Here is a 13,957-nt window from a genome sequence, read left to right on the forward strand (position 1 = left end):
GATAAAAAATGTTTGATCATTATAGCGAAACATTTTAGGCCGTGTATCGAAAATGCGCTATAATTTAAGAGGGTCGTTATAGCGAAATGCCATATAACGGGCTGTGTATATATCGGTCAAAATGTTAGTTATCTTAAATAAATTCAGAGCGTCTCTTTCGATAACAGTGTGTCCATGTGATAAAAAAGGTTAAAATAGGGAGAATACTTTCTCAAATCCCCATATAAATTATTTAAGAATTATGAAACTTTAGGTAAATTTTATAACAGGACTGAAAACCACTGTTTCAGTTTTTTTATTATTATTATTTTCCGTATTTATTTCGTAACTGTAGAACTTCATCAGTTGTAATGTAGTGCTTCATCTATTGGTTCACTTATACCATATACATATACTTGTTCTTAAGTAAGTTAAAATGCATTTAAAATTGAAATTCGTTTAATATTTTAAAAATCAATTAATTATATCTACAAAGGATTTTATACTCTTGCTACTGTTGCTACAGAGTATAATAGTTAGCTAGGTGACAAGCGGTTGTTTGTATCACCTAAAACTAATCGAAATAGATATAGGGTTATGTATATATATACTTGTATGTATGTATATAAATAATGACACGACGAGTTTAAATCCGTTTAACCATTCGCCCGTGCAAGCTGTGACTTGATTAAAACTTAAGATATCTTGATAAAACCTGGTATAGATGTTTCTTGGCACTATAAAAATTCCAACAAAACTCTAATAATCGAAAATATATAAATTGCATTCACTAAGCCGAAACTAAACATGTAAAATATATTAAGTTTCACACATAAAATAATTAGATTGAGCTTTATAGGAATCAATATAAAAAGTTTGCTTTGGGCGTGGCAGCGTCCATTTTTTGATTAAAACCTGTTCCTCAGGAACTAAACGGCGAATTTCAACTCACTAAATAACATTATTGTGACATGCCTATAATACAGTGCGAAAATGGAGGAAATCGAACAACAACCACACCTACCTACTATATAACACAAATTTATATTCGATCTGATTCTTTCACTTTGCAATATACAAATTAAGCACCAATGAATATATCGGCACAAATAGGGCATTTGGGATATGCCATCTCTAGTCTAATATTTGTCAAAATCGGATAATAACTATATACCGAAAATGTGAACCCAGGTGTCAATGGCTGACTTTTTACCGAGAGATATACATACAGGTTGGTTGAAAAGTCGGTTGTTCTCACCAAGAAATAGCACTACTAGCTCCAAATTTTTTTTTAAGTTCGTACATCTGATGTGAGAACAAAGTTACAAGTCCGTCAACTAATTTTTCGTTTACAAGCCATTTGAAGTTGACGTGTCAGAAAGAGAGAGAGAGAGAAAAAAATTAAATATTATTAGTTTGAAGCGTTTTAAGCAGAATAAGTATCGATTTCTTGTTTTATAACTATGGATGAGACTTTGATCTAGCACCATGATCCTAAATTGAAGCGAGAACGTTGACAGTGGATTGAAGCTGGTTGTTCAGCTCCAAAACAGGTGAAGTCACAACGACCAGCAAAGAAGGTTATGGCAGCAAAAGTAATTTTGTTGATTGATTATCTGCAGAAAGGTAAAACAATCAACTCTGAATATTATTGCAGCCTTTTGGATCAGCTGGATGAAAAAATTCGTGAGTAAAGACCTGGTTTGCAGCACAAAAAAAATAATGTTTCATCAAGACAATGCACCTGCTCACAAAGGTGTATTAAAAATGACAAAATTCAGCGCATTAAAGTACGATTTACTTGAGCACCCAACGTATTCACCAGATTTGGCTCCCAGCGATTACTACCTCTTCAGAAACCTGAAATAATTCCTTCGTGGAAAGCGTTTTTCGTCGAATGAAGAAGCTATTGCAGACATAGATGGGTATTTTGCAGAGCTTCCGGAAAGTCATTATAGGGATGGCATAAAATTTTTGGAGGATCATTGTAATGAGTTTATTGAACCTAAGGGAGATTATATTGAATAAAAAAATATATTTCGTACCAAAATCAGTACTTCTTCATTTCGAGCGCAGAACTTTTCAACCAACCTGTATAATTTAAATTCGGATAGAATACATTTTTGATATTCTTGTGTGTCAAACATGGATTGAATCGGGTCAGTACTTCCCGTAGTCCGCATATACCTAATATAAAGATTTTCGAAAGAGACAGACTTCCGGTTGACTTTATACAGCATATCTTCATTAAATTGTGTGAGTGTATTTTTCTGATAACAGTTTATCTTTGCGCCCAAAATGGATCAAATCGGGTAAAAACTTTCCCTAGCTCTAATACCCATACTCTCATTTACTACATATAATGATTTTCGTTATTCTAACAAACCATATGCCGAATATGTAGGTCAGTTTGTAAATTATATATTTATAAATTTCATAAAAATATGTTCCCCAGTATACTTGAGCAATGTCAACAATTAATCCAACTAGCCCAGACTTTTCTCTGCCCTCGAAAAACGCTGTATATTGATTTCCAACTTCCCACCTGTCTTTACATTGTTTATGTTGATCAAAACGTGTGATATTTTAATAAAATTAACCATGGTCTAAACCTCATATCTCTTATACAATGAATTCCCATATTCTGGTGGATGTTTTCCACATCAACTCAATATATTAAATTTAGCCTCTTAGGGCGAGTTAATATCACACATATCTCATTTTAAGCCGATTTTAGTTCAATTTTCGTTGGCGCGAACTAAAATACAGCAATAAAACTCAGTGAGTCTATGATATATAATAGCTGTCTTCGATTCGCCAAGCGTTAACCTCCAGTGAATCGAACAAACTATACCAGATGATCCAACAAACAGGCAGTACTAGTGGAGCAACCCTACGCTAACATGTCTTCTTTTCGCGTTAAAAAACGTTGCTGTAACCATTTATTTTGGTTTGAAGTTTGTAATTTGTCATTTAAACCATTGAAATTAAAAGTGAGATAAAATATGCAAAACAAAACTTGGCAGCATTGAAGACATACGTTATACCACTTAGATGAGGTATCAGCATACTCTCCTGCTTCAATTCGACTTGATAACTATGCTTTGCTTTCACATGTAAATTTTTTGACAAGAGAGCAGAAGACAGCTAATTCCATTTCATCGAATAATCAATGTTTAATTCTTTCGCAACATTTTTTTAATGTAAAGTTTTGTCAGCACCTGAAGGAATTTCCCCGACTTTAATTCTGGCAAATTGCAGGAGTATGACATGTTCGGTTACACCCGAAATTTTCCCTTCCTTACTTGTTCTATTTAGTAAAGTTTTCATTTTATTTAGTTGTTAATGCACGAATTCCAGTACATTATCGGGAGCTTATCTTAGAAAGTGAACTCAACTCCGAATTTTGTTAACGTTGAATTTTAGATTTGCATTCAATATTTTAATCAAATTTTGTTTTTTTTTTTGCTAAATCTGATACCTGGGGCACGCATTGTTGGCTTGTGTAAGTTTTGATCCGATCTGACCAAAATTAGTAGTTTCATTTGCCTTTGGTTGATAGGCAAGAGATTTTGATAAGCAACACTTTTTTATTTACACTATTTTGCTCTCTATTCATATTAACTGATACATCAAATGAGATACAAATAGGCTTCAGGGAGAATTAACTACTCTAGTTTTACTTTAAATATTTGTAAATACAGGGTGGCCACGAATCGTGCTACAAAAACAACCGGTAATAACTTTTTTTAATCAATACATTACACTTCGTATTTTTTTGTTGTATAGCAAATTTTATTTTATTTTATATAATTAATTATTTTTAAAAATTATTGGCCATAAATGACATCCACGCCACGAATATGCGGCACCCAATTAGAAAATTATTCATTGCGGCCTGAAAGGTTGAAGTCGGGATTGCCTCAATTCCTCGTTTTAATGGACGGCTTCATTTCAGTCAGATTTCTCAATTTTGCTTTTTTACGTTTCCGTTTAGATCAAAATGGTCCTTATCAGATATAAATAGGCAATTTCTCAAGTTATTGTCTTCTTCGGCCATTTTAAGAATATTTTGGCAAAATTCCAGCCGAATAGACAAATCTAGAGGGTTCACCGACTTGTTATTTGAACTTTGTACGGAAACAGGTTTAAGTCATCGTGAATTATCCGTTGTTATGACCGTTTGCTAACTCCAAGCTGCGCCGATAAGTTGCGAGTCGAATCTCTAGGATTTGCCTGAATTGACGATGCTACTGCCGCGATTGTTTCTTAAACACGAAACTACAGATCTCAATAGCAAGGTCTTCTTGAGATACTTCCAGATTCGGCAAACATGTGCATCAACCTTATAATGGTCCATCTACTCGGGGGAGTGCCTGAATTCCCTTTGGACGGAAATGACGGACTGAAAAGCATGGTACCGCTGTACTATACAAACCCTCTTTTCATTTCATATTTAAAAGACTTAAATATCAACCAAAAAGCCAATGTTTTGATCATAAAAATTTGGTAGTTTTGAAGCAGATTTGGTAACCAAAGATTGTCTCGAGTAGCAACACTGATTCAAAGTTCAATTTACCCCGGGTTTCACTTTGCTACGGATTTTATCTATTTCCGTAACTTATATTTTTTATTTACCGTATGAATCAGCGCCCATAACTCCATTTCCTTCTTCTTCAATATACACCGCCTGTAGAAAACTGCTAAAAAGTCTCTATTGTGTATCCGCTAAAGCTGAGAATGTTAATAAATAGCAGAGAATGTTCTCTGGCACAACAGCAAACCACACGCCAATAAATATGCTACACCAAAGCCCACGTTAATTTCCTTGCAGTGAGGCGTAACAAAATAATTGCTACACTGTATCAGATGTAGATGTTCATTAACATTATCTGCCTGTACTAGCTGTCATATTACATATCCACACATACATGTTGCTATTGCGGCAAATAGGTGTTCTTGCATATTTTGGGGTATATTGCATTTCATGCAATCTTGAAAAAGTTAGAGAGTTCGCCCAATCGCAGTACTCCTCCGATTGGGGTCTTTTTTGCGTTTTTATCGAAAATACTCCCAATGATATGTAATCACTTTTAACATAAAGAAACTGATTGGGTACCAAAAAAGAAAAAGGCGAATAGCCTTTCTATAACAAAAATGAATTAGAAGTTATTCAAAACGATAAAAATATTGATGTATGTTCGGCGATCTTGTTTAGATACCTGTCCGGTACAAGCCACGGTCGAGCACTTCTTAATGGTATACAAGCATGCATCCAACCGTTGATTCAGTTCAAAGCCCGTGAAAAGAAACGGTTCAGTTAAAAAACAGTTTGCAGCCAATATTAATCCTATCCCTTTACTATATATACGATTTTTTTGTTATTCTAGCAGACTTTGTGACGAATATATCGGTCAATGTTTGAGATATCTTGCTAAAATTGGCATCAAACTGTTTGTTGGTCAATATGTGTAATAGTTTAATGAAATCGAGTTTACGTTTACACGTTTTTTTAGACACAATTTCGCTTAGCGTTGAATATGAATAAAAGCGGTCTAAAACTTGGTCTAAACCTCATATCCCTAATACAGTGATTTTAAATCATTAAGTTAACTAATTCCTCAAGAACAATATATTAAACATAATCTCGTTTTGTATACCCAATACCATATGAAATATATTCTCTTTGGCGTAGTTTATATCACATACGTATTATATTATATATCTCATCTGAGCTATTTATGTTGGCTTTAACATAAATATCGCGGATTCGAAATTAAACATAACAATGAAACTAAGGTAGTCTATGGCCTATACTACAACTTAGTAAAATACCAAATATGATTATGATCTATTCACGGTTTCGTCGAGTTATAAATTTTGAACTTACCGCCCTTGAACCTCACAAATTGCGAGAGTAAAAATGTTCGGGTCCTTTCGAACTTAATATCTAAGTTCGTATAGAAATTAGCGAGAGTCGACAATAAATTAAAGTTTATATCCTCAATTTAACTTAAATATTACTTTACTTTTATTTTCAGCTTACCTTCTTGCAGACTATAAATACGATGTATGGCTCGGAAACGCACGTGGCAATCGCTACTCTCGAAATCATACAAAGCTTGATCCAGATGGTAAAAAATTCTGGGATTTCAGTTGGCATGAGATTGGCATGTATGATCTGCCCTCAATGATCGATTATGTATTAAAATCTACAGGGTTCAAAAAAATACAATATGCGGGACACTCTCAAGTAACCAAAATTATTCAATTAATTGCTATAGCATTAATATATTAACAGTAGAACAAAACTGTTTTCATATCGGACTATATTTAGGGTTGCACAGCGTTCTTTGTTATGTGTTCGCGACGCCCAGAGTATAATAAAAAAGTGATCATGATGCAAGCAATGGCACCGGCGGTTTATGCCTCGGAGACAGAAGAGCATCCATATATCCGTGCCATTAACTTATATTTCCGCGTGAGTACGGAATATCTAATTGTAATGCAAGTTTTAATATTAATTAATTGTCATTTTTATAATAAATAAGAGTTTGGTTGGTAGCTCAGTTACGGAAATGTTTAATGGCGAGTTTCGATTTCTCTGCCGCATGACGGAGGAAACGGAGCGACTTTGCATTGAGGCGGTATTTGGAATAGTGGGACGAAATTGGAACGAATTTAATAGGGTAAGTCCTTAACCTCTTTAGTAGAAATAAGAGTAAGTCCACTGTTTGCCGGCTCTTATATAGATTATATAAATAAATATAGTTAAAAAATAAATAAAAAACGTACTTTAAAAGCATAAATATAGGACTTCACTAAAGGTTGGTGGTGCCACGCCCATTTTCCAATTTTTAGACCTCCTCCCATAAAGCTCTTCCTTACCAACATAATAGTTATATGAGAAGTGGGCGTGGTTATTATCTCATTTTCACAGCGTATGAAAAAGTGTAAAAAGTTCTCAGCAAATTTGTTTAAGTTAGCTTCAGCGGTTTGGAAAATATGTACATTAAAACATTTAGCGGTGGGGCTACGTCTATATTAAAGTTCGGTATCTTACTTTAGTGTTTAGTTATGGCACCTTATAAGTTTTCTTTTAATGGCGTTTTGTGGGCGTGAAAGTGGCTGAACATACAGGTGAAGCTAATAAAGGCGTTATAAAATACCCTTAATCATAGCTTAGGTACTATGTCATAATAACAAGCAAGATTTTACTTCCAGACTGTGAAAATCATCCACTTTTCCTTAACACTTTTTCAAACTGAAATATAATATAACCATGGGGGAAGGAAATAAAGAAAAATGATTTTAGAATGTGATGGTAAGGCCATGTATTATATTTTAAATTTCTGGTTTGGTAGCTGCACAGCTCCATTACTAATGCCTGTTTTTCTATGCAAGGGCTATTTTCAAAATTTCAAATTTTTCAATATGGCATCGAAGGTGTGTTAAATATTGTGGATGTTTTATCAACAGCAGTGAATTTAAGTAATCGTTACCATTTCAAGAGGACATAAAACAACACTCAATAAAGTATTGTAGTTGAATGCGTTTAAAGCTACACGTTTCCTTTAGTGATTTTTGATTACTTTCAACCAATTTTTACAACTTCTACCATAATGTATATAATAAAAACCATTAAAAATGGGGATTTATAGGTAAATATTTCAATATTATTAATATATAATATATTATATTAAAATATTGTATTTGTATTTCACTTTAAAACAACATAAGGTATTGAAATTGGCCGCACTCAAATATAATTATAACAAAGATAAAAGCTACATATCATACGAGCAAAAAAATTTTTAATAATAAAATAAGTAGAAAACCACCTCTCATTCTGTATTTGACTTAAAAGTAATCAATAAACCAATATTATATTATTATATAATAATTTTTTTTGATCCTACCAGGCAGATTGAAAAGTTTTTTATATGTTATAATTTGCGTCAGTGTTTATAGTGGTTTTAATAGAACATTACGAAGAGTAAGTCTCTTTTCTTTATAGAAAATGTTTCCGGTTATTTTGGGTCACTACCCCGCAGGTGTTGCGGCTAAACAAGTAAAACATTTCATACAAATCATCAAAAATGGACGGTTTGCACCTTACAGTTACAGTAGTAACAAAAATTTAGCTCTCTATAAGGAACACAAACCACCGCGTTATAACCTCTCCCTGGTCACAGTGCCTACTTATGTCTATTATTCAAGTAACGATTTACTTTGCCACCCCGTCGATGTCGAGGCAATGTATAAGGACCTGGGTAATCCAAAAGGAAAATACTTGATACCAATGGAGGAGTTCAATCATATGGATTTCCTGTGGGCAATGAACGTGAGGAAATTGGTGTATGCACGCATGTTACGAGTATTGGGAAAAATAACAGACCATAAAAAGGGGAATAATACGACGCTTGCACATAAGAATGTTCCACAAAACCGGAAGCGGAGAAGGTGATTATAGGAATACATAATAGATCATTTCAATGGTAATTTATGCTAAATTTTAAGTATTCGAAGTGATTGGATGATAAAGCTATTCCAGTATATGTCACTCACTAATGTAAGACTAGTTAAGTTATATAATATTTAGGTTATTGGTAAACAACCCCATTAGAAGCTTAAATGAAATGATTTGTCTTTTGAAATTATCGGCCAATATAGTGATTTACGGAATTGTTGAATTTATTTACTGATCTAAATATCTTAATTTTATATAGCTTATATTAGTGTACACAAAAGTAAGGGCGAGGCTACGCCCACTTTTATAAATTATTTTGTAACTGCAGATGCCCCTCTTTAATGCAATTTGTTTTACTAAACAACAGTCTTGTGCTTAGTTATGGTAATTTATTGGTTTTGGTGGTTTGTGGGCGTGGCAGAGTTCCCTATTTACAATACTAGAAGCATGTGTACCAAGTTTCATCTGGATATATCTGTTCTTACTAAAGTTACAGCTTGTACAGATAGACGGACGGACGGACAGACAGTTAGTTATCCGGATTTTAACTTGTCTCTTCATTCTGATCATTTACATATATATTACCCTATATCTAACTCGATTAGTTTTGGCTGATGCAAACAACCGTTAGCTGTACAACTATTATACTCTACAGCAGCATGTTGCAAGAGAATAAAAATGTTGCGTAAGAATTCAGCATTTGCCATTCGACAAAATTCAATATAGTATTATAGGACTCACTTAGTTTCTTTATTACATTTTGCTTCATGTCCGAGATATTTATATTAAAATCCACCTAATTACAAATAACTAAAATAAAATATTTGTATGTAATTTAAAATCTACCCAAAAGATTTGAGCGGTGGGTGGCTGAGCGGCATGTGTTTTTAAGTGATGTTTAATGTTTTTAAGTGAAAATCGCATTCATATTTGTAAAAAGTTTAGTCTTTTAACAAAAAGATGATTTGGTGTTTTTTTTTTAAATCGAGAAAGATCACATTTATATAAAATACATCTGTCGTATGTCGGTTAAAACCTTTGATTTTTGTTACAAAAAGTGAAAACTAGATTAACAAAACAAAGAAAAGGAATTTCTGCAGAGCAAAGGCAACTTTGAGTTAAGTCTATTTGTTTAATTATTCTATTTTAACTTAAGGTTGTTCAGTACTAAATTTGGAATTTCTCCTCGCATTTCCAATTTTTCAATCTAGTCAAATTTTTCCATAGCTAGCAGTAAACTTTTGAAAAAATATAGATAGTCATTGTTTTCTTGCTTCTCCGTCTACTTTTTAAGAATTTCTATCTTTTCCGTTTCTAACTTAAGAAATTCTTCATCGTTACTAATTGGGGTGTTCTTTCTTCTTTGCCTTGGAATCGAAGTGGAAAAATCGGTAGAAGTATTGCTGTTGTTAGGCGTATTGTTCATCAAGGTTACTGTCTAACGTATCTGGCTCCTTCAAATTTCCTTCGGTGGGGTCTGCAGCAAAAGTGTCTTTGATGAAACTCAGCATCTCAAAATGTATTATTATCAAATTATTTTAAAGCATAGGCTTTGGAACCAGACGTTACAGGTTCTGCAAAGTTTTACGGTATCTGTCCTTCTAATTTTTCCTCTTTGTTTTTTCTGCCCTTCCTAAAAATATATATAAAGAACAACAACAAACGAAATAATTATAATAAATAATAATGATGTTTACAGGTAGGTTTCTTACTACAGGACATTCCTTTCGAAATTTGGCATTTGCTTTTCGTATGGGCAGAAGCACCATCAGTAACATTATTTCAAATTTGTTGAGGAATAAATGCCTTTACCAACAGCAAAAAAACTTAAAAAAGTGATAAGCCAAAACTATAGGGCCTGCAGGTTTCCCAACTATTTTGGTAGCATTGATGGCAAATACTGTCAAATAAATGTTCATTGAATTCTTGGCCGCATTATTATAATTATTTCCGTTATTTTTCTATTGAACTGTTGCCTGTAGCTGATGACGAAAAAACATCTATTACATTAGAAGTGGGAGGAAGAGAAAAGGTAGGTGATTTGCTGGATCTAGTTACGTTATTCAGCTTGCTCGAAGCGAGCAAGTTTAATGTTCCACCACCACAAGCATTGTCTGGGTCAAATATTGTTTTACCAAATTTTATTATTAGTAAAGAAGTGTACCCGCTCAAAACATACTTGTTGATGCCTTTTTTTTAAATTTTTTTTAACAAAGAAACATTGAAACAAAATCAAAATGCAATAAATTTAATAGAGTGTGAATAAACATGCACGATTTTGTGAGAGAATGTGATGGCGACAGTGGTCTTGATTATATACGTTAACTTATTTTATGTTCAACTTAATTTTTTATTCTTCTCCAATAAAGTACTTATTCAATTAACAGCCGAATTTAAAGTGAAACTTAATTCTAAGCTTACAAGTATAATATCACTAACTTAATATTTTCTTTAACGGCAGCGCGAGACTTCAGCAGCGACGGGTACTGTTAGTGTCGTGCTAGTAGCGTCATTAAAATCCTTTATTTGTAGTTTGACATTGTAGTGGGTAGCGCTAAAGGTGGTGTGATGCATTTTGTCGAAGTTTATACCTGCATTCTTGAGCATTATTAAGCATAGCACAGTATACTGTGTAACAAAATTTTTAGTTTGTCAACTCCTCCCTTTTTAGTTTCGAATGTCCGCGTTCGACAGCCAAGTGCTTGAAAAGTTTTATTTTGGCGACTTCAACGTAAAGAGTACTATTAGCCCGGTCAAAATAGAAGATAAAAAGAGAGTGAAGTTACAAAGATTCACAACAACCTGAAAATTGGTGAGATCGTGAATTTGAAGTTATAGAGGTTTTCAAGTTATCGAGGTCCTACTGTATATTTTTAAATATTTTCTATCGATTATTATAACTTACACTTAGCATTCCTTTCACTTTCAAATTCTTTGAACGCAAGAGCGCTCGGTTTCAAATGAATTCGTTCACAAATTTATATTCTGTTATCTATTTTTTGTATGTAATATATGTATGCATAGAATAATAGAAATATTTTGAAAAATTGTAGATAAGGAGAAAATTAAGATACTCAAAAATATTGAATTTACATTTTTTATAACATATAGCGGTATTAAATGTAATAATATACGAGTATACATAAAATAATTCTAATGAAAATGGTAACTTTACTGTTTTATATTTACATAAAATATTAAGATGCTGTCATATTTATTTCTTTTAACCACAAATGATTTAGTTCGGATATTATTTTATTTAAAATGAGAATTGTAATAAATTTAAGGATGTTTTATAATAAATAGACAAAAATATGGCCTTGAAAATATTAGTAGCGGGTATTCAATACATTCTGGTGGATTAGGGAATTCCCGTCTTAAGTATTTCTTTGAAACCATTAAGCGGGTATTATGCATATTGTTCTACTATATTCATGGTAATTCATTTCAAGCAAAATGTGAGACCATCATCTCAACATACAAATGAAACACGCTCTAAGTGTTGCGCAGTCGAACCGCACAAATATTTGCCAAAATTTTATGAAAAGGAATGACAGAAAAACTCGATTTAAGTCGCTGGGCCCTTTTTGCTCGTGTGAATGCACAGAGCGACACCAAAAGAGAATTTGCCGATAATGAGGGTCAAAAGAGTCCCAATGTAAAAGCACACTTAGAGAACATCTGTCTCCCGTTCAACAGTAGCCGATTTATCTTATACCTACTATGACAAATGAAATACCGTCAGTCTTGAAAACTAAGCACTAGTGAAAACACATGTTAATCTAACCTATATCGTGCTGTTTTGATTTTTATACTCTCGCAACATGTTGCGCAACAACCTAACGGTTGTTTGTATCACCTAAAACTAATTGAGTTAGATATAGGGCTATATATACTTATAAAAATGATCAGGATGAAGAGGCGAGTTGAAACCCGGGTGACTGTCTGTTCGTCCGTCCGTCTGTGCAAGCTGTGTGAGTAAAAATTGAGATATCTTTTTGAAACTTGGTACACATGTTTCTCGGTACCGTAACACGGTTGGTATTGCAGATGGGCGTAATCGGACCACTGCCACGCCCACAAAACGCCATTACTCAAAAACAAATAAATTGCCATAACTAAGCTCCACAAAAAGATAGAAGGCTCTTATTTCGTATACAAGACCACATTAGGGAGGGGCATCTGCAGTTGAAATTTTTTTTAAATGGGCGGGGTTCCGCCCCTGATAGGTTTAATGTGCATATCTCCTAAACTGCTAAAGTTATAATAACAAAATTCTCTGAGAGGAAATGCTTTCAGCACCTCTATCTATGGTGTGAAAATGGGTGAAATAGGGGGACAACCCCGCCCACTTCCCATATAACGGAACTGTTAAAAACTACTAAAACCGCGATAAATCAAGCACTAAACACGCCAGAGTCATTCAGTTTTAACACAGGGATCGTATGAGCTGACTTTATAGGAACCGCGTTCGAAATTAGACAATGGGCGTAGCACCGCCCACATTTAGGTGAAAACCCATATCTTAGGATCTGCTTAACCGATTTCAACCAAATTCGGTACATAATATTCTTTTCATATTTATATGCTATAGTGCGAAAATGAGCGATATCGTATTAAAACAAACCTATTCAAGTCCCTAGGTACTGAATTTGTTGACCCCAGTGCCTATAATTGCCTTTTTACCGAAAATATCGGTCAATGTGTAAGACATTTAATTGAAATTCAAATAATAAAATAAATATATAAAACCCTCGATAATAGTATGTTAGTGTCAAAAAATGGGTTCAATCGAATCAATACTTCCTATAGCCGTCATATACCTAATTAAGAATTTTTGAACATCAGCGTGACTTTATACCGCATATATCGGCCAATATGTGAGTTATCTCAATGAAAATTAGAGAGCGTGTTTTACTCATAACAAGGTATTGCTTTAAATGGGTGAAATCGAGTGAAAATTTTACCTGGCCCCCATGTAACTAATATCAGAATTTTCGAACATTCGTCTGACTTTACTCCATATGATTGGTGATGGTATGTGAGGTACAGTGGCAAAAATTGATAAAATCGGGTTAATGCTACCCTCTACTTCCATATACTACTTATAATACTTCTCGTATCTCGGTCAGTGAGTATTAAAATTTTTTTTATGTATAAAATTGCTTCAAAATAGGTTCTCTATGCTCGAGTATAGCTGAGCAATGTAAAAATTAATATCTTTCTCTATCCCCAATATGTATAAGATTTACGTCTTTTCTCTTGACTTTAAACCGTTCCGGTTGGTCAAAATGTGATATTTTAATGTAACTAAGTGGATAAGTTTTCTTAAAAATTATGTGGTTGGACGCTGAATTAGAATAAAAATAGTATATACCTTGATCTAAACCTCACACCTTCATATGATGAATTCCGATTCTCTGGTTGACGTTTTCCCCACAAGCTTACAATAAAAAATTTAGCAACTTTGGTCGAGTTAATATCACATTCATACTTATGTATACCTCA

General features: G+C 33.5%; 1 protein-coding gene and 1 pseudogene across 1 annotated transcript in view; one reads left to right on the forward strand and one right to left on the reverse strand.

Annotated features, from left to right (window-relative positions):
* Window positions 1-13,957, forward strand: part of Lip1 (Lipase 1) — an 88,229-nt gene that overhangs the window by 3,804 nt on the left and 70,468 nt on the right. The window contains exons 3-6 of the mRNA XM_070106355.1: window positions 6,021-6,232; window positions 6,317-6,460; window positions 6,531-6,668; window positions 7,997-8,442. Coding sequence (XP_069962456.1) covers window positions 6,021-6,232; window positions 6,317-6,460; window positions 6,531-6,668; window positions 7,997-8,442 — 940 coding nt within the window. The remainder of the gene's footprint in view (window positions 1-6,020; window positions 6,233-6,316; window positions 6,461-6,530; window positions 6,669-7,996; window positions 8,443-13,957) is intronic.
* Window positions 8,656-9,966, reverse strand: LOC118683061 (uncharacterized; annotated as a pseudogene).

Source organism: Bactrocera oleae, chromosome 3, assembly GCF_042242935.1.
Source record: "Bactrocera oleae isolate idBacOlea1 chromosome 3, idBacOlea1, whole genome shotgun sequence".
Classification (NCBI taxonomy): domain Eukaryota; kingdom Metazoa; phylum Arthropoda; class Insecta; order Diptera; family Tephritidae; genus Bactrocera; species Bactrocera oleae.